The 22,600-nt window shown below is 44.0% G+C and overlaps 1 protein-coding gene across 1 annotated transcript in view; it reads left to right on the top strand.

Annotated features, from left to right (window-relative positions):
• LOC141101750 (thioredoxin-like) overlaps positions 1 to 22,600 on the top strand; it is a 36,986-nt gene that overhangs the window by 5,113 nt on the left and 9,273 nt on the right. The window contains exons 2-4 of the mRNA XM_073591052.1: positions 4,323 to 4,427; positions 6,452 to 6,511; positions 6,591 to 6,656. Coding sequence (XP_073447153.1) covers positions 4,323 to 4,427; positions 6,452 to 6,511; positions 6,591 to 6,656 — 231 coding nt within the window. The remainder of the gene's footprint in view (positions 1 to 4,322; positions 4,428 to 6,451; positions 6,512 to 6,590; positions 6,657 to 22,600) is intronic.

Genomic DNA, 22,600 nt, shown 5'->3' with positions numbered 1-22,600 from the left:
GACCAGAGTCTTGTAGAGTGGGAGAATTATCGTTTTATCTCTGCAGTTGATCCCCCTTTTAATGCATGCCAATATTCTGTTTGCTTTATTAGCAGCAGCTTGGCATTGCATGCCATTGCTGAGCCTATCATCCACTAGGACCCCCAGGTCCTTTTCCATCCTAGATTCCCCCAGAGGTTCTCCCCCCAGTGTATAGATTGCATTCATATTTTTGCCACCCAAATGCATTATTTTACATTTTTCTACATTGAACCTCATTTGCCATGTAGTCGCCCACCCCATTAATTTGTTCAGGTCTTTTTGCAAGATTTCCACATCCTGCGGAGAAGTTATTGCCCTGCTTAGCTTAGTATCGTCTGCAAATACAGAGATTGAACTGTTTATCCCATCCTCCAGGTCGTTTATGAACAAATTAAAAAGGATTGGTCCCAGCACAGAACCCTGGGGAACCCCACTACCCACCCCTGACCATTCTGAGTACTCCCCATTTATCACCACCCTCTGAACTCGCCCTTGTAGCCAGTTTTCAATCCATGTACTCACCCTATGGTCCATGCCAACGCACCTTATTGTGCATATTCCATGTTCATGTCTATGCCTTGGTAAATTCTGCACCATAAACAGTGGTTGAATCTCTTGAAATAACCTTACCTACAGCGGCCACGAATAGCCCACACATCACTTATAATAACCAAAGTATAGCCTAGCAACAATGAAATTGCTTATTATCACGTGTGACTGATTGTTCCCTTTTCTATTGAGAACCTTTAGCTGCATATGTGCCACAAAAGGAAACTGTAACTGGGTACTTTATTTATTCACCATGCATACACAGGCCGATTTAACTACTTTTTCCATAACACCTGGGTTCACGGACACACCTATGAAAGATACGTTTCTCTGCTTCCCTCTTTCAGCAGCACAGGCAAAGGATGAGTCAAAGCTAGCTAGACAAGTGATCTGCACTCTCTTCACTATCAGAACTGGGGTGCAGGCAGCAGGGCTAGAGTTTAATAACATTCATCTTCTCCAAAAGATCCAGATACTGTGAGAAGCCCTTCCACGATTACTACCAGAATATTGCCCTTCCTGCAAGACTTTGGGCCCCTCTAGCTGTTCCTCTTTATTACCAGATCTACCATAGCTCCCAACTGTCCCTGATTTGGAGGGACTGTCCCTGATTTGGAGCAATGTCCCTCTGTCCCTGATTCCTCCTCATTTGTCCCTCATTTTGGTCTGATCTATATAGGTGTATATAAATGCACTATTTATCTTTCAAAACGTGTTTCCCAGTGCTAAACCTTTCATCCAATTTCTAAATTGCTGCATTTGTAAATACCAAAAGCCAATATAAAGGAATAGTAGTGGTAAAAAGCACTTGTGGGTTTAACCAATCATTTTTTATTTATACAATTCTCCTTTAAGGGGGGAGTGGCAGGGGGTGTGTCCTATGCCTACATACTTTTGCTAATAGGTGTCCCTCTTTCCCATTTCAGAAAGTTGGGAGGTATGGATCTACCCTGGGCTTTACTATGTGGAATGCTCTCTATGAGTATATTTCAAGTGGTTGTGAACTGTTTTTCTAAAGTAGTCATTCTCAGGTTGTTATTGAGTCTTACCATCAAGAATCCATAGATGTAAGAACTTGTGTGATTAGGTGCGGTGGGATTCCTGGGGAGTGCAGAGTCATGCTTATGGTAGGTTGTGACCTCTAGGTTCAGCCTGCTGTAGATAAAGACATGCTGTGCAAGTCAGAGGACATGCAAGCAGAAGTACAGGCAGGCAAAGACTAAGAGAAGATGCAGAAAACAGGCCAAAGAGCAGGGCAGCGCAGGCAGCAGATGAGAGAATCTATAAGGCAAAGCTGGAGCTGATACACAGAAGATCAATCTAAGTAAACAACAAGCAGGACAAGGAGTAGCAAGAGGGAGCTCAGGACAAAAGAAAATGTTGCTCAGGCAATCTGGGCAACTTAAATACTAATGCTCCGTACACACGGTCGGATTTTCCGATGGAAAATGTCCGATCGGAGCGTGTTGTCGGAAATTCCGACCGTGTGTGGGCTCCATCGGACATTTTCCATCGGATTTTCCGACACACAAAGTTGGAGAGCAGGAGATAAAATTTTCCGACAACAAAATCCGTTGTCGGAAATTCCGATCGTGTGTACACAAATCCGACGGACAAAGTGCCAGGCATGCTCAGAATAAATAAAGAGATGAAAGCTATTGGCCAATGCCCCGTTTATAGTCCCGACGTACGTGTTTTACGTTACCGCGTTCAGAACGATCGGATTTTCCGACAACTTTGTGTGACCGTGTGTATGCAAGACAAGTTTGAGCCAACATCCGTCGGAAAAAATCCTAGGATTTTGTTGTCGGAATGTCCGAACAAAGTCCGACCGTGTGTACGGGGCATTAGAGACATTAGGAGGCTATTCAGGGAGTGGCTAGCAACGTGGTGCAGCGGTAATAATTCACACAGTAGGGAGCAATAATAAACTTGTATTGAAATAATGCAGTAACAGTTCACAATAGACACGGTGGGACAGCTACCCAGCTGGGCATACTCAGTTTCCAATGACATGAAGAAGCAGGTTCCAGGCGAACCGACAGCATCTGTTGAGACAGGATAGAATGTGGCATGGCCATCTTGTGCCCAGTCAGGAAAATATCCAGAGAAATGTGACCCTAATGCCCTGTACACACGGTCGGATTTTCCAATGGAAAATGTTCGATGGGAGCTCTTTGTCGGAAATTCCAACCGTGTGTAGGCTCCATCGGACATTTACCGTCACACAAAATTTGAGAGCTAGATCTCAAATTTTCCGACAACAAAATCGCGTGTACACAATTCCGACGCACAAAGTTCCACACATGCTCGGAATCAAGCAGAAGAGCCGCACTGGCTATTGAACTTCATTTTTCTTGGCTCGTCGTATGTGTTGTATGTCAACGCGTTCTTGACATTCGGAATTTCTGACAAGATTTGTGTGACCGTGTGCATGCAAGACAAGTTTGAGCCAAAATCCGTCAGAAAAAATCCATGGATTTTGTTGTCGGAATGTCTGATCAATGTGCATTCGTGTGTATGCGTTATAATACCCCATACACACGATCCGAAAATCGGACGACAGATCGCCTGATTTTTTTCGCTTACTAGTCGCAAGTAGAAATTGAATAGGTTACTAAAGTCATGAAAATTCTTGTATGACAAAAAAAAATCAGAAGTGATGTAATGTGTTGTAGTGTATTTACATTGTATTTTCAGACGATAACTGTACTGACTAATCGAAGATTGTACGATCTGGTAATGTACGAGGAAAATTTTTGTGCTAGTCTGATCGATTCATTTTGGATGAACTGTCGTGATCGGCTCTTGAAAGCTCTGTACTAACGATCCGATTATCGTACGATCGTATTGAAAGCGGTATTTTTCCATCAGATTTTCGGATCGTGTGTACGGGCCATTAGCTTTCCCTCATCGTCAGGAACCTTTCCCTAATGTTAGTACTATCCCTAACAGACGGGGTACCTTTCCCTTTGTCCATTTGCAAAAAGCGTGCTAAACCCAGGGCCAATGGTCTTAAATAGACTCTGACACACCTAAGATGGCCACCAGAGTCACATGGCGGCCAGCATCTAATTGGATCACTACCTCAGAGACTCAGAAAACCATAGAGGAACCCTGTTCCCCATGACTTCCTCTCCCTCTGCATTGCTGCTGCAGTTGAGCGCCACCTGCAGTGCAGACAGTGGACTGCACCTGCCTACAGGCTAAGAAGCAAAGTATATGAGTCAGCAGGTGAGGCAGACAATGTTCATAGCTGTTAGCACTGTAATGCAAGGAAGTGAGAACAAAGCACATGCTTGTAGAACCACAGGTACCAGTGGAACCACAACAGCAATGCAAGCGAGCCAGCCAAATCACGTTCTTCATTTATTAAAGGACAAGTGTGGCCCTACTTCTCCAGTGGGAGTGCACTTAGCTCTCCACTCCTGTGACCCAGATTCAACTGACAGCAGACTAAAGCCCAATGTTGGCTGATGTCACAAGGTCCGGTCGAGGCTCTGCAAGGATCCTGACAAAAATGTCAGGATCTGCCCAGATTCCTGACCAGCAGCTGGCTCAGCTTTTTTTTTTTTTTTTTAATACCGCACAAAAATACAGGATGATGTGAATTATGTCAAGCTACTTAAAGCATGGGAATATATACATACAAATAATTTCTTTATGCAAAGAAACCAATGGTTTAAGAGTAACAGTACACTCACATACCAGGCTGTTTTAGTTATTTTATATTTCTCTGTTTAATTGCATAGTGTGAACTAGATGAAATACTATCAAAATCTGGAAGAAAACTTGTGGTTGTTACTTTCTCATCTCAAAATTGTGGTCCTTGCAGACCTGTACCTGCTTGTTTGGAGGTAAGTGAACCCTAAATTCTCAAATCTTTAAAAGCGCACACAAAGATTATGTCTAATATAACTTATTAGCTGCTACCAACAGTGGAGTTATGAGCCAACGGTGGAAATATAAACAAAATGTGATAACAATATGATTGTACTAATTCCTTTAGCTCGACCGCCAACTATGTAGTGCAAGGGTCTGCCTGACTGGACACAGATTGGTTGGATAATTTAGCTAGGTCCTCATAGTAAATAGTTTTGGTAAATCTAAAGTTGACTGTACAAGGATTGTACGGTCAGATTGCAACATGTACTGTGACCCTAAATGAGATTTTATATAAACTGAACGATCAGATTTAATGCCTATGACCCATTTAGGAGCTCTTGTACATTGTTTTTTGTTTGTTTCTGAGCTTTTTGTTTTTATCTCAAACATATCAATGTGAAAGCTAAAACTGGGATGCCATTAAAGTTCATGTGCATGTAAAGGCAGGCGTCCCAATACTTTTGACAATATAGGGTACATTTTCAAGTGTGCAGTACCGTACTACAGGAGAGTGTGCCAGGCTCTCAATGGAGTTGGTTCACACAGCTCCGGGGCGGCCGCAGTCCACATTTGGAAAGGGTCCTGTGCCTGTGTCCTGACCGATAGAACACCTTTGGGATAAATTAGAGTGGAAATTGCGAGCCAGGCCTTCTTGTCCATCACCAGTGCCTGACCTCACAAATGCGCTTCTGGAAGAATGGTCAAACATTCCCATAGACACACTCCTAAACCTTGTAGACAGGCTTCCCTGAAGAGTTGAAGCTGTTATAGCTGCAAAGGGTGAGCCAACTCAATATTGAACCCTACAGACTAAGACTGGGATGTCATTAAAGTTCATGTGCCTGTAAAGGCAGGTGTCACAATACTTTTGACAATATAGTGTATAGTATGTCAAATGTTAAAGTGTTGTAAAGTCAGAAGGTTTTTAATCTTAATGCATTCTTAAGATAAAAAGCCTTCTGTGTGCAGCAGCCCCCCCCCCCAGCCCCTCTAATACTTACCTGAGCCCCATCTAGATCCAGCAATGTTGCAGGAGTGTCTATGCTACCCTCCTCATTGACTGAGACAGCAGCGTGGCGCCATTGGCTCCCGCTGCTGCCAATCAAAGTCAGTCAGCCAATGAGGAGAAAAAGGGGGTGGAGCCAGGCAGCAGCTCTGTGTCTGAATGGACACAGGGAGCTGTGGCTCAGCTCAGGTACTGCCATAGCAAGCAACTTGCTGTGGGGGCACTCAATAGGAGGGAGGGGCCAGAAGCACTGAAGAGGGACCCGAGAAGAGGAAGCTACTCACCTATTTAACTATGTACAGTATATACTATACTATACTGGGCTGATGCCACTGGAAATCACTGAAGTGGATGCCGCCACTCCAATAAACGTCATTTGCTACCGGGTCTTGTGAGAGTGGCTGGCCTGCTGCATTGAGGACACAGAAGGTCAACTGCTCAGCACTGGCACTATTCAGAGACTGCTTCACATTTCTCAATAAATGCAAAGCATCCTCTGATTGGATGAGTCGGAGAGGCGGGGCGGTGACATCCCCAGTTTCCAGGGGCATCAGCCAGGTATGGTATATTCTGTACATGGTTACACTGGACCAATGTAACTATGTATAAAATATCCATACCTGGAATTCTTCATTAATTAGGCTGCCAATGCACCACATAACAGCAAAAATTATACCCAATTCTTTTTCTAGAGGGAGCACATTGCAATATATGTTTTAGTGCAGTGCAGATGCTGTAACAGTGCATTTACTGTAGATGCCAATGAATGTCATTACAATGCACTTTTGTGTCTACAATATCATGCATTGCGATAATGCACATTACAATAACATACATTACTGCAGCTCATAAATGTGAGCCCCTCTAAAAGTCTAGCAGGTTTTGACTGGCCCATATATCGGAGAAACCGGATATGTATTAGCACTCATCAAACACTACAAAATGATATATGCTCATGTGTAATCTGATTTTTTTTCCTCAATTTTTCAGGCAATAAGTGAAGAAATGCCCGATGTACTGTTCATTAAAATTGAAGTTGGTAAAGATGATGTAAGTAGCAACGCATAAACTCAGATGGCTTAATGTAGCTGAGAAAATGATGTTGATCATTTCTCTGATTTTTCTACAGGAATATACAAAGCGATTCAAGATCAAAGGAGTGCCAGCATTCTTTTACTTCAAGAACGGATGTGAAGTAGGTTCTATTGCTGTGACAATACTAAACCACATAAAGTTGAAGGATGTTCAGCAGTTGCATAACTACTGTACAGGGTTGCAAAGATTGCACTTGCAACTGGGTCCTGGAGTTCCGCCACCATGAGGGGGCCCTGCCCTTCCCCCAGCATAGGCCGGCTTATGGGCTCTGTGCTAAATCACAGAGCCCAGTACCAAACAAGTTCAGGTACTGAGCTCCGGTTACTTGCCTAAAGGGGCGTGCCAGTGTGGGCACCTGAGACACCTGCCCTGCATCTCCCTCTCTGCCAACTGCCTGCACAGGGCACACCTCACAGAACTCACTGAAGCAGGCTCCTCTGAGGTCTGTGTTTATTGATGTTTACATAGGAGGGAGACAAAATAAGTTGGGGGAGGGTAATAAGCATATGCACCTGAAGAAGTGATGGCTTTTGGAGGGGAGAGAACTTGTGCTGGGGGTAGGGTCTGATCTGAAATCCCCCCCACCATATCTTCTACCACAAGTCTTCTCCTCTCACAAAGCACGCCCCAGCACATATCCTCTCACCCCCCAATCAAAGAGGTTCCACCTGTCACAGAGGGGGCAATCACAGTGTGTGGGACCCCTGGCACCTTGTAAGAGATGCAGGGTAAGTCCCCCGGGCGCCCACTCTGGACGATTGGGGGGGGGGGGGGGATTTGTGCCTGGAAGGGGGATTTTGGGGGGTTAAGAGGATTTGTGCTGGAGAGGATTAGGGGAGTGGAGAGGATTTTTTCCAGGTTTGATGTGATTGAGGCGTATGTACAGGGGTTGCAGTTGCGACATATAGAGAAGGGCAGGTGGGGGTGGCATATAAAGAAACCAATCCCCTCCATTTTCCAAAGGCTACAGGAGGGGATTGGTATCTCTACATTGCGCTCCTCCTCTCCACCTCCTGCTGCCCACAGGCCCCTGTGTACTCCCCCGGCCTCCCCTGTCAGGATGGAGAGCGGGGAAGGGGCCAACAAATGACATGTTCTTCCTTGTCTTAATGAATAGAGTCAGTGGTCCGTACCGATCACTGACTCTGTTCATTCATAATGGAGGCATAGTAAACACCGTTTACTATGCTTCAGTCTACGAATAAATGGTAAGCCCTCTACAGAGCTGTTCTTGTCCATTCATTCTGTGCAGCTGAGGCTGCAGAGATGGAGATTGAGGACTGTGTTTTCAGTCTCCTTTCTGTCTCAAAGGTGAAACATCAGCGGTCTGTTTAGACCCCTGACATCTCACCAAAGTTCCCCAGCAGGTGCCTAAAAAATTGTAAAAATAAAAAAATGTATTTATATGAAAAAAAAACTGTTATTAATGTTCAGAAAATGACTTCTGAGATGGGGATTAAAGCCCAAATAAACAGAAGTTGATATGTCTTCAATCAGACCTTCATTTTCATAGATTTATCTTCACTTTCCTGTTACAGAAGTTGTGCCAGGCCTCTAAATACGATTGTGTAGTCTAAAAGGCACTGTTCTGCCTCCCCAATATAAGCATTGCAAGTGTGATCACTTTAAGGCCCCTTTCACACGATCGTTCGATCAGGTCCGTCTGTCAGTTTTTCAGGTGGACCTGATCAGACGGTCCATTCACCTCTATGGACCAGTATGTGTAAATGAACTTGTGTCTGTTTACACCTGCCTACATCCAATCCGATCTATTAAAAACAAATAGAAGGGGATCCTTTCTCCTCTGTGCAGGTGGATCGGACCAGAGGACAATCGGGTGTAAACAAACAGCTGGCTGCCCATAGAACAGAGCAGACTCTGTCCATGTCCGCTCAGTTTATGCAGAGCGGACACTGATAGAGTCCGTTCTGTTCTGTTATCCACCCGCTCTGCTCTGATCAGCAGGGGTTCAGCGAACAGGTCCCCTGCTGATCAAAACGGAAAGCGCCCATGTGAAAGTGGCCTAATTAATTCAGTTGTGGTGAGATAGCTATAACTAATCCCAGCAGCGTTTTCAGACAGTGACTCAATCCAAATGTCATTTTGTCAAATTTCTCGGGACATCTCCTGTAAAACGATTAGATCGGGAAAAGGGTCTAAATCCTGGGAATGTGTAGCGAAATATACACTAAAGCGGCCGAAGCAACAAAGTGTATCAAAAATGGTGGGACTTTAAATGAAGCTCATGGTGACAAAAATGTATTTATTTATGGATTTATTTAAATCCCGGGAATGTCCCGAGAAATTCGGGACAGTTGGCAAGTATGAACTCACTACAGAGTTTGAATGTATCAAATCATGAAAGTGAATCTGATTCAATTCATTATCAAAGATCCTCCCCTTTCAGGATGTATAGGGAGCTGAAAAAACAGCAGCCTCAGCTCATGATTTGTAAAATTGGCTATAACATGATTGTGTGAGCCATCAAGTTTCTGATCTGAATAAATCACAGAGCACACGAGGTTCTCTTTTGTATGATGTCTGTGTGTGAAGCAGGCAGCAGCTAGTCAAGTCAACTCCAGTCTGTGAATGTCTCACTCAGGAAGACATGAGCTGTGTGAGCCAGCACCATGGCTCCTGAATGTATGAGTGACTCATCTGAGCACATTAGGTTCATGAGTTTGTGAGAGTTAGTAGAGCAGTATAACTCATGAGTGACTCATCTGAGCACATTAGGTTCATGAGTTGTGAGAGTTAAGCCTCATGCACACGAGATGCTGTTAAATGTGCATTCAGAGGCAGTTGGACACTTTTTTCTACTGCCCCTGAACTCATTCAATGTTATCCTATGTGTCCATGCACATAGTTTCGTTTTTAGGCAGTTGTGTTTAACCTCGTTTTTCCAGAAGCAAAAAAATGAGTTCAGACGCAAAAGTTTTCCACGTTTCAGATGCCAAACGGGGCTAAACGCCGGTACCGCGTTTAGCCGCTTTTGTGTTTATAATAGGGCATACACACAGTCTGACTTTTCGGCTACAAAAGTCCGACGGACACCGATGGACCAAATCCAGCAGACAATCCGATCGTGTGTGGGCTTCCCCGGACTTTCAGCGGACTTTTCCAGTCGCAAATCTGACGGACTTTAGACTTGGAACATGCTTCAAATCTTTACGTCGTAACTCCGCCAGACCCAGAAATCCGCTTGTCTGTATGCTAGTCCGACGGACAAAAACCCACTCTAGGGCAGCTATTGGCTACTGTCTATCAACTTCCTTATTTTAGTCTGGTGTACGTCATCACGTACGAATCCGTCAGACTTTTGTGTGATCGTATGTAGGCAAGTCCGTTCATTAGAAAGTCCGCCGCAAGTCCGCCAAAAGTCCGTTGAAAGTTTGTCGGACGGGCTGTCAGACTTTTGTAGCCGAAAAGTCCGACCGTGTGTACGCCCCATAAGTGTTTTTAAAGGAATCCTATTTTTTGGACCAGAAAACACAGGAATATGATGGTAAACTGCAGCAGAGAATGACATTTCGTGACCCGACTTTGGGGCCCCATATCTTGGGGCCCTTTGGTGCTAGGAGCCCCAAGTTTGGTGTGCAAACACAGTAGAACTAGCACTACAACATAAATTTTGGTTCCTAGCACCAAGTGGCCCCGAGATACGGGGGCCCTAAATTCGGGTCACAAAATGTTAAGCACTTCTGCAGCAGAGAATGACATTTTGTGACCTGACTTTGGGGGCCTATATCTTAGGGCCACTTGGTGCTAGGAACCCAAATTGTTGTAGTGCTAGTTCTACTGTGTTTGCACACCAAATTTGGGGCTGCTAGCACCAAGGGGCCCCGAGATACAGGGCCCCAAAGTTGGGTCGCAAAATGTCATTCTCTGCTCTGCAGACGCTTCTAGACGCAAACGCAGTAAAATGCCCCTAAACACGGCATGCAAATGTGGCAAAACGGGCGTTTCTAAACGCCGGTTTCAGCTTTTAAAAACATGTGTTCAGCAGAGTTTGCACCGGCGTCTCGTGTGCATGAAGCCTTAGTAGAGCAGTATGACTCATGAGTGACTCATCTGAGCACATTAGGTTCATGAGTTATGTGTGAGCCAGGAGAGCAGTATAACTCCTGAATCTATGAGTTACTCACCAGGTCACATTAGATTCATGAGCTGCTGTGAGAAGTCTTTAAATGAGGCTCAGTTCACATTGGTGCGATCATGCGGGAAACCATGCAGTTCGCACCTGACACGCAGGTAGTTCACACACTACCCTATGCGATTGTGAACTGCTGGAAGTGCCAACACAAAGTTAATGACACCCCCAGATCGGTTCGCATATCGCAGTGCAAACTGTCAATTCGGACAGGAATCGAATTGCATGGGTGTATGAACACCCATGCGATTCGATTCTGGTGTGGACCAAAAAAAAGGATCCTGCGCGACTTTCATCCAAATGTGAGGCAAATTCAGCCATACAAATCTGTGTGGCTGAATTTTCATAGCACAGACATGGCATGCGATTTGCACAGATGTCGCACAGCGCACTGAACGCAGCACTGTGTGAACCCAGCCTAAATCACAGAGAGCACACAATCATTCTGTATTTTAAAATGTGCTGTGCATATATGAGCCAGCAGCATGATTCTTGAATCTATGAATGACTGAGTGTATCACAGGACTGCAGTTATGATCCTTAATCCTAGCTTTGAAGAAATGAATCGTGAGTGGATTCAGTGATTCGAATCGTTTCACTGAACTGATCCAAATGATTCGACTCACTAAAATGAATCATTCTGCCCAAGTCTAATCAGTACTTTACTATCAGGCACACCTTCTTCTTGTACGGTAAGGCTCGATTCACACCTATGCATGTTGCTTTTGAGCGTTTTTGGAGGTTTTTTTTTCATGCTTGCCGCGTTTTTGAGCCGCGTTTTTGCCGCGTTTTTGCGGCGTTTTTGCCGCGTTTTTGCCGCGATTTGCGTTTTGCGTTTTTTTTTTTTGTTTTTTTTTTATTTTTTTTTACAGTCTTAAAAAAAAATTACAAAAAAAATAAAATAAAAAAAAAAAAAACGGCAAAAACGCACCAAAAACGCACCAAAAAAGGCATCAAAAACGCTGCAAAAACGGTGCACTTGCGTTTTTGATGCTTGTCCATTGAAAACCATTACATGCAAAACGCTGCTTTTTGCATGAAAAAAAGTCCCCGACCCTTTCCAAAAACGCAGAGATACAAAAAAGCATTGATGTGAACATGTTCCATAGGAACCCATGTTAAAAAATTCCCGTGCATTTCTGCAAAATGCAAAATGCATCAAAAAACGCGCTAGTGTGAATGGGGCCTAAATGTCTGTGTGAGGACATTTGTGATGAGGGGTGTGGCTAATACTTAGCTCAGTCAGCACTAAATTACGAGCAGAAAGCAACATGTTCATTGAAAGAAAAAGAATTTAAGTTGTTTCCAAACAAAAGTCAGTTACAAGTAATAAGTTGGAGGAACAGGTCTTAAAGTGATAAAAAGGTGCAAGACTTCAGTTAGAGTGGGTTCACACTGAGGCAGCACGACTTGCAGCACGACTGCCTCAGACGACATGAACATGCAGCGGCGACTTGCAAAACGACTTCTATATAGAAGTCAATGCAAGTCGCCTCAAGTCTCCCCCAAAGTCGTACAGGAACCTTTTTCTAAGTCGGAGCGACTTGCGTTGCTCCGATTAGAACGGTTCCATTGTACAGAACGGGACGCGACTTGTCAGGCAGCTAAGTCGCCTGACAAGTCGTCCTAGTGTGAACCGGCACTTAGAATTTAAAGCAGAACTCAAATGCATCTGAACACCACAAACTGAAAATGTTATTTCATTCAATTTTAATTTTCAACAAACTCACAAATCTATCCATCCATGTCTCCATACTTTATTTTGTTGAGAAATCACTTTTGGAAACAACCCCCAACCAGCATTTCCAGCCGTGGTCAGATGATTCACGTAGTGTTTAGCTGTGCTTAGCTGGGAAAGCCAGATGAAAGAAAAAAAATGTCCATGAAGACTCCTGGGATATATGACACAGTGGCGGCTCGTGCTCAAATTTTTTTGGGGGGGTGTAAACAAACTTAAAAATTCTAAAAAAAAAAACCCCATCAATTGCAGCCTGTGCCATCAAACGCAGCCACTGTACCATGAAACGCAGCCACTGCGCCATCAAACGCAGCCACTGTGCCCATCAAACGCAGCCACTGTGCAGTCAAACACAGCCACTGTGCCATCAAACACAGCCACTGCGCCCATCAATTACCACCACTGTGCTCATCAAACGCAGCCACTGTGCCCATCAAATACAGCCACTGTGCCATCAATTACAGCCACTGTGCCCATCAAACGCAGCCACTGTGCCATCAAACTCAGCCACTGTGCCATCAAACACCGCCACTGTGCCCATCAAACGCCGCCACTGTGCCCATTAAAGGCAGCCACTGTGCCCATCAAATGCTGTCACTGTGCCCATCAAACGCTGCCATTGTGCCATCAAATGCAGCCACTGTGCCTATCAATTTCCGCCACTGTGCCCATCAAACGTAGCCACTGTGCTCATCAAACGCGGCCACTGTGCCATCAAACACAGCCACTGTGCCATCAAAAGCCGCCACTGTGCCCATCAAACGCCACCACTGTGCCCATCAAACGCAGCCACTGTGCCCATCAAATGCTGCCACTGTTCCCATCAAACGCAACCACTGTCCCATCAAACGCAGCCACTGTCCCATCAAACGCAGCCACTGCGCCATCAAATGCAGCCACTGTGCCATCAAACGCAGCCACTGTGCCATCAAACGCAGCCACTGTGTCCATCAAATGCAGCCACTGTGCAGTCAAAATTGGCCACTGTACCATCAAACGCAGCCACTGTGCCATCAAACGGAGCCACTGTGCCCATCAAATGCAGCCACTGTGCCATCAAACGAAGCCACTGTGCCCATCAATTGCTGCCACTGTGCCCATCAATTGCTGCCACTGTGCCCATCAATTGCCGCCACTGTGCCCACCAAACGTAGCCACTGTGCCATCAAACGCAGCCACTGTGTCCATCAAACGCAGCCACTGTGCCCATCAAACACAGCCACTGTGCCATCAAACGCAGCCACTGTGCCACCAAATGCAGCCACTGTACCATCAATCGCTGCCACTGTGCCCATCAATTGCTGCCACTGTGCCCATCAAACGCAGCCTCTGTGCCATCAAACGCAGCCACTGTGCCATCAAACGCCGCCACTGTGCCCATCAAATGCCACCACTGTGCCATCAAACGCAGCCACTGTGCCCATCAAATGCTGCCACTGTGCCTATCAAACGCAGCCACTGTGCCATCAAATGCAGCCACTGTACCATCAAACGCAGCCACTGTGCCATCAAACGCAGCTACTGCACCATCAAACACAGCCACTGTGCCATCAAACGCAGCCACTGCACCATCAAACACAGCCACTGTGCCCATCAAACGCAGCCACTGTGCCCATCAATTGCCGCCACTGTGCCCATCAAACGCAGCCACTGTGCTCATCAAAGGCAGCCACTGTGCCCATCAAATGCTGCCACTGTGCCTATCAAACGCAGCCACTGTGCCATCAAATGCAGCCACTGTACCATCAAACGCAGCCACTGTGCCATCAAACGCAGCCACTGTGCCCATCAAAGGCAGCCACTGTGCTCATCAAATGCTGCCACTGTGCCCATCAAACGCTGCCACTGTGCCCATCAATTGCCGCCACTGTGCCCATCAAACGTAGCCATTGTGCTCATCAAATGTGGCCACTGTGCCATCAAATGCCGCCACTGTGCCCGTCAAATGCAGCCACTGTGCCCGTCAAACGCAGCCACTGTGCCCATCAAACGCAGCCACTGTGCCCATCAAACGCAGCCACTGTGCCATCAAACGCAGCCACTGTGCCCATCAATTGCTGCCAGTGTGCCCATCAAACGCAGCCACTGTGCCCATCAAATGCAGCCACTGTGCCAACAAATGCAACCACTGAGCCCATCGATTGCCACCAGTGTGCCCATCAAACGCAGCCACTGTGCCCATCAAATGCAACCACTGTGCGATCAATTGCAGCCACTGTGCCATCAAACATAGCCATTGTGCTCATCAAACGTGGCCACTGTGCCATCAAACGCAGCCACTGTGCCATCAAACGCCGCCACTGTGCCTGTCAAACGCCGCCACTGTGCCTGTCAAACGCAGCCACTGTGCCCATCAAATGCTGCCGCTGTGCCAACAAACGCAGCCACTGTGCCCATCAATTGCCGCCAGTGTGCCCATCAATTGCCGCCAGTGTGCCCATCAAATGCAGCCACTGTGCCCATCAAATGCAGCCACTGTGCCCATCAAATGCAGCCACTGTGCGATCAAACGCTGCCACTGTGCCCATTAAATGCTGCCACTGTGCCCATTAAACGCTGCCACTGTGCCCATCAAACGCAGCCACTATGCCCATCAAACACTGCCACTGTGCCCATCAAATACCGCCACTGTGCCATCAAATGCAGCCACTGTGCGATCAAACGCTGCCACTGTGCCCATTAAATGCTGCCACTGTGCCCATTAAACGCTGCCACTGTGCCCATCAAAACGCAGCCACTATGCCCATCAAACACTGCCACTGTGCCCATCAAATACTGCCACTGTGCCATCAAATGCTCCCACTGTGCCATCAAATTCTGCCACTGTACCCCCCCACCCGCTATCTGCCCGGCACTTACCCTGTCTCAGTGGGGTAGTGGGTGACGGCTGTGAACAATGAGCGATGTCCTTAATGTCTCTTCTCCTCCTGTCCTCTCCTATGATTGGACGCCTGATCCAATCACAGCGCCTGTCATTTCAGACCCAAGCACCTGATTAGCAGAGAGACGGTTCAGTGTTAGGAAAGCGACTATTCATTTGCTTTTCTAACACAGCTGGGTAAACTGCGAGCACCAAGCATGGCCCTACTAGACATGTGCACTGCCAAAAAATTAGTTCATTTTCGTTTCATTCGTTTCTTTTGTTTTTGTTTTTCGGGTCATTCGTTATGATCGCAATTAGTAAATTCGTACATTCGTAAATTCGTACATTCGCACATTCATACATTCATAAATTTGTAAATTCGTACATTCGTACATTAGAAAATTCGGAAATTTGAAAATTTGAAATTCGAAAAACCGAAAATGAGAAAATCTGAAATAGTAACTAACTATTAAATTATAGGTATTGTAATTTCCTTTCAAATTTGGCTGTTAGTGAACGTAACAAATACAAATTTATCCAAAGTTACAAATTATCCGAAATAACGAATGCCGCATCTAAACAAATGGAACGGAACAAATTAATAATAAATAATAATAATAAAAAGTTTTTATTATTATCATTGTTATTTATTATTATTAATTCATTACGTTCCATTCGTTTGGATACGGCATTCGTTATTTCTGATAATTCGTAACTTCGGATAAATTTGTATTTGTTACGTTTACTAACAGCCAAATTTGAAAGGAAATATCTATAATTATACTTATAATTTAATAGCTAGTAATAGTTCAGTTATTATTAGTTAATTATTTTTTCAGATTTCTGAATTTACAAATTTACAGATTTACTAATTTACGAATTTACGAATGTATGAATTTACGAATGTGCGAATTTACGAATGTACGAATTTGCGAATGTACGAATTTACAAATATTCGATTATTCAAATTTACGAATATTCGGAAAAATTTGTTAAACGGGTTTTCACTAATTCGAATATTTCCGAATTAACAAATTTGTCGAAATTCGTTAAAAAACTAATTCGGAACGAAACTAATTGCACATGTCTACTGTTTACCTTTTTGATGCCTATTAGAGCCTATGGCTCTAATCAGGTGCTTCAAACCCCCCCCCCCCCCCCCGCCGCCGCTGTAGTTCCAGAAAAGGGGCCGGGCACCTGAAAAGTGGGTTGCAGCGGCGGCCATCAATAGATTCATGCAATGGTGATAGAGGGGGTGGCTGGAGAGAGGGGGCGGTGCCCGTGTGCCCTTATGGACGCACCGCCACTGGTATGACATCATTTTTGCCTAGACCACAAATCAGGATGCAACTGAAGAAATGTCAGTCTCCCGCACTAAAAGTACAGTACTATATTTACACATTTACATTTTTTAAATTTCTGGGCTACATCTAATTTAATGCTAGAAATATTAATTTGTGATAACGTTTCTCACAGTATACTTAAATCTCGGTGTGGTAATTCAATTAATTAAGAAGGTTCAAAGTTTAAATGAACTTGTCATTTACCTTACACACCACTGAGTGCAGCCTGCCATGTTAAAAAAAAAACAGGAAAAAACAGGTGAAGAACCAGGTGAAAAAAGTTGGTGAAAAACCAGGTGAAAAAAAACTGGTGAAAAAAAACTGGTGAAAAAAACTGGTGAAAAACAATGAACTTTACCCCACACCCCTCTGAGTGCAGCCTGCCATGTTAAATACTTAACGTGGAAGTAAAGGCAAAAAACAAACACTAAGCCTAATATATCTAGCCCTGTAAAGAAAAGATGGCTATACTTACCCCTTGTGAAGCCGCTTCAGTCCGGTCTCCAGCGGCACCCTCTGTGTGCAGGAGAAAGCTGACAACAGCTGGGAAGTGACATCACATATAGACTTACTATGGGGCTTCTGTTGTCAGCTGCCTCTTCAACACACTGAAGCCTCACTGAGAGCTCAGGCTGGAATCGGACCGAAGCAGCTGCAAATTAGGTAAGTATAGCAATCTTTTCTTTACAGGGCTAGAGTTAGTTAGGTTTTGCCTTTACTTCCAAGTCAACTTCCCTTAGCAGCCTTTACTGTGCAACCTGACCCTTCACAGCCCTTCCAGTGAAAGTCTTCTGTTCTTAACGCACACGTGCCTCTGAAATCAAATTATTCCTATGGACAATCTGTATTGCAGCTGTACACCCTATGCCTGTAGGTGGAAATGGGGTGGCTTTTCTCTTCATAGCTATAGACACTACATTCTTCCCATAACTTACAAGATAACTAAACCCAGTACAGTACGTGCTAAGAACATGTGCAGCAAGTACAGAAAATATTTGTTAATCTTGCCAGAAATGCAATGTCCTTGTCAGATCTTGTGAGCAGTGCTGAAAAAAAAAAAATGTAATATAAAATACTTACCGCAATTTTCCTTTCCTGAAAAGCTCCATGTCAGCCTACTACTGGGTATGCTCCGCACATACCCCCACCTGCAGGACCTAACTCATAAATTTGACTCCCACCATAAGGCCGGCGTTCCATAACTCGATTTCCACACCTGAGTGGGAGCTTGTGCTGACATGGAGCTTGGCAGGAAAGGAAAATTGCGGTAAGTATTTGCTATTCAATTTTCCATTTTCCTGACAGCTCCATGTTAGCCTACTACTGGGAACTAACTAGCTACCCAGAGTGGGATAATGCGGAAACAAAATAGGGTTAATTATGGCCTCCGGCTAACGAGATAACCATTTTTCCAAAATTAACAGTTGTCAATAATGACGGATCTATGTGCTAATGAGATATAAAGGTTTGTATGAATGACCACATTGTGGCCTTGCATATTGACTTAATTGAGTCTCTACAGGCGGCTGCCTAGGAGGTTGCGATGCTTCTTGTGGAGCGTGCCATTACTTCTTCCGAAAGGGCCAACCCCCTATCCTTATAGGAGAGGGAGATCACTTTCACAATCCAAGAAACGATCGCTCTGCTTGCTCTGGCCCCCTTGCCTGAACCTCTGGGAACCAAACAGGCAATCTGATGCCCTGAAGGTCGATTAGCATGAATATACATTCAGGTCCATAAATATTGGGACATAGACACAATTCTAATATTTTTGGTTCTATACACCACCACAATGGATTTGAAATGAAATGAATGAGATGTGCTTTAACTGCAGACTTTCAGCTTTAATTTGAGGGTATTTTCATCCAAATCAAATGAACGGTGTAGGAATTACAACAGTTTGTATATGGGCCTCCCACTTTTTAAGGGACCAAAAGTAATGGGACAGATTAACAATCATCCATCAAACTTTCACTTTTTAATACTTGGTTGCAAATCCTTTGCAGTCAATTACAGCCTGAAGTCTGGAATGCATAGACATCACCAGACGCTGGATTGTATCCCTGGGGATGCTCTGCCAGGCATCTATTGCAACTGTCTTCAGTTCCTGCTTGTTCTTGGAGCATTTTCCCTTCAATTTTGTCTTACGCAAGTGAAATGCATGCTCAATCGGATTCAGGTCAGGTGATTGACTTGGCCATTGCATAACATTCCACTTCTTTCCCTTAAAAAAACTCTGGTTGCTTTTGTAGTATGCTTCGGGTCACTGTCCATCTGCACTGTGAAACACCGTCCAGTGAATTCTGAAGCATTTTGCTGAATATGAGCAGATAATATTGCCCGAAACACTTCAGAATTCATCCTGCTGCTTTTGTCAGCAGTCACATCATCAATAAATACAAGAGCACCAGTTCCATTGGCAGCCATACATGCCCACGCCATGACACTACCACCACCATGCTTCACTGATGAGGTGGTATGCTTTGGATCATGAGCAGTTCCTTTCTTTCTCCACACTCTTCTCTTCCCATCACTCTGGTACAAGTGGATCTGGGTCTCATCTGTCCATAGGATGTTGTTCCAGAACTGTGAAAGCTTTTTTAGATGTTGTTTGGCAAACTCTAATCTGGCCTTCCTGTTTTTGAGGCTCACCAATGGTTTACATCTTGTGGTGAACCCTCTGTATTCACTCTGGTGAAGTCTTCTCTTGATTGTTGACTTTGACACACATACACCTACCTCCTGTAGAGTGTTCTTGATCTGGCCAACTGTTGTGAAGGGTGTTTTCTTCACCAGGTCTTTTGGTGTTGCTGAGCTCACCGGTGCGTTCTTTCTTTTTAAGTATGTTCCAAACAGTTGATTTGTCCACACCTAATGTTTTTGCTAGCTCTCTGATGGGTTTTGTTTTGTTTTTGTCAGCCTAATGATGGCTTGCTTCACTGATAGTGACAACTCTTTGCTTCTCATATTGAGAGTTGACAGCAACAGATTCCAAATGCAAATAGCACACTTGAAATGAACTCTGGACCTTTTACCTGCTCCTTGTAAATGGGATAATGAGCGAATAACACACACCTGGCCAAGGAACAGCTAAGCAGTCAATTGTCTCATTACTTTTGGTCCCTTACAAATTTGGAGGCCCATTTACAAACTGTTGTAATTCCTACACCGTTCACCTGATTTGGATGTAAATACCCTCAAATTAAATCTGAAAGTCTGCAGTTAAAGCACATCTTGTCCGTTTTATTTCAAATCCATTGTGGTGGTGTATAGAGCCAAAAAGATTAGAATTGTGTTGATGTCCCAATATTTATGGACCTGACTGTACGTGTTCAGTGCCTCCCCGACATCCAAAAGATTTTTGTCCATCTTCCAGATGAAAAGGCAGCACACAATTTCTTGCAATCTTGAGGCCACTTTTGGAATAGAATCCAGTATCGGGAGCAAAATAACTCTGTCCGCCAGGAAGGTCGTATAGGGTTCTTTATACCCTAGAGCCGCCAAATCAAACTCTCCTGGCTGAGGCTATGGCTACCAGGAAAGCGGTCAATAATTCCCATAGTGACAACTCCATCATGGATTTTGGAGTAGACAGGTAGTTAAGTACGAATGTGATGTCCCATGTAGAAACCTGGGGGCCATGGGAGGCCTTAGCTTCACTACGGCCTTAAAGGGGTTGTAAACCCTCATGTTTTTTCACCTTAATGCATCCTATGTTTGTTGTTCACAGAGTGGCCCCGATCCACCTGTTCAGGGGTCCCCCGGTGGCGTTATCAGTTCCTCCCCGCATCGGTAAACCCCCTAGGAACAGTGCTCTTTCTGGGGGTCAGTTTTAGAAGTTTTTTCACCTTAATGCAGCCTATGAAAGCACAAGGGTTTACAACCCCTTTAACTTTTGCTTGTCATACAGTCACATAGCCCAGATTTTTTCAGTCCTTTATGGAACCAGTTCCTTCACCTTGCATACTTTTCTGCCACGATTGTAAGCAATGTAAGGTGCCTGGCTCTGGTTGCTCCACTCAGCTCCCTTGCATCATGACATCACACGACACACTCAGGCATCGCCTCCACCAGACCCGCCCCCCCATGGCGCCACCCAAACACACTGTAGCAGGCACTCGGATGGTCTCAACAGGGTTTTATTTTTCCTTGTCAAAAGAAGTTTATTGAGTATACAATGTTATAAAGATACATAAAGTAAGTTTACAAGGATCTATAAAGTAAGCTCATTGTTTTACAGTAGGGTTTATATAGGTAAATATCATGAAATTTCAAATATTAAACATTGGGTTCACGTAAACCTAAATTAAAGATATATATCATTTCCTTAGTTACTTTTGTAGGTATTTAAATGATTTATACCTACTATACATATTGTTTACAAGTAGAGTGTATATAGGTCAAATAAATTCTGATAATGAGCTTTAATCGTAAGGTGGAGAAAAGGAAAGAGAAAGAAGAAAAAGGGTTGAAAGGTAGAGGTATGGTCCACAAGGTTGTCCCGCTCGTCAGTTTATTATTCTTTTTAGTTCTCTTTGAAGCCTTAGAATGGGTGTCTCTGTAAGTCATTTAATCTGTTACCATGGCAACAGGACAGAGTCATTGAAGTTTGACAGGAACTGTTGTTTTATCCAAGGATGCCAAAGTTTTTCAAATTTTGGAATTTGATTTTGATCGATGGCTACCATCTTAGCATGGGACATTGTATTATTCATTCTGTGAATTGTTTCTGCTAGTACCAATGTAGGAGATTTCCATGCCTTGGCCACTGTTTGTTTTGCAGCCGTTATTAGTTGGATCATAAGTTTGAATTGAGAGAGTGTTAACCATTCCGGTTTTAGATTAAGTAAAGTTAAACATGGATCTGGTTGTATTATTTTTTTAAATATTTTAGATGCAATCACGAAGACTTCCTTCCAGAAGGTTTGGATTACTGGGCACGTCCACCATATGTGTAAAAATGTGCCTATTTCTGGGCATCCTCGAAAACAAAGAGTTGAGGTATTAGGTGAATATTTTGCCACTCTAGCGGGTACAAGGTACCAGCGAGTTAGGACTTTATAATTTGTCTCCAGTGCTAAGATGTTGGGTGAAGATGACTTAGATGTGAGCCATATGTTAGACCAGTCCGTGTCTTCTAAAGTTCGTCCCAGGTCCTCCTCCCACCTCTGAACGTAAGAGGGTCTATTAAGATTTGCTACTCCATATAATTGATTATAAAGTGATGAAATTGTACCTTTAGCAAATGGATCTTTTGTACAGATTGATTCAAAAATGGATAATTGGGATAATGGTGTATCCCCCTTTAGGAATGGTGTATAGAAATTTTTGATTTGGAGATATCTAAATATCTCAGAGTTTGGTAGATCATATTTTTCTCTAAGCGATGGGAATGAAAGGAATGATTTAGATGCTATGAAGTCATTTAGTGTCTGAATGCCTGATGTTGTCCAAGCTTTAAAAGAATTTGGGTAGATCCATGCCGGATAAAAGGCCGGATTTCTGATAAAAGAAAGGAGAGGATTGTGTGGAGATTGTAACTGATATTTGGTTTTTAGTTTATCCCAGAGAGATAAGAAGTGTTTAGTTATGGGATTATGAATTTTAAAGCGGTCTTTAGGATCAAGCCATAATAAATTTGATATTAATAGAGGGTCATTTTCTGAAGCCTCTATAAATACCCATAATGGGATTTCCTGTTTTGCATGGTATTTGGACAGACTGGCCAAATGTGCTGCTCTGTAGTAGTTAGTAAAATTAGGGTATCCTAGGCCTCCTTTATTTTTGGGAAGATGTAGTGTGTGTATAGGTATACGTGGTTTAGAAGAGCCCCATATAAACGAAGTTGCTCTTTTTTGTACTATTCTCAAAAAATAGGAAGGAATTGGAATAGGGAGGACTCTGAATAGATAAAGCAATTTGGGTAGAATAGTCATTTTGATTGCATTAA

The sequence above is a fragment of the Aquarana catesbeiana genome, linkage group LG01 (genome assembly GCF_042186555.1).
Source record: "Aquarana catesbeiana isolate 2022-GZ linkage group LG01, ASM4218655v1, whole genome shotgun sequence".
NCBI lineage: Eukaryota > Metazoa > Chordata > Amphibia > Anura > Ranidae > Aquarana > Aquarana catesbeiana.
The sequence above is the reverse complement of the archived record's forward strand: the minus strand, read 5'-3'. Positions and strand labels throughout refer to the sequence as shown.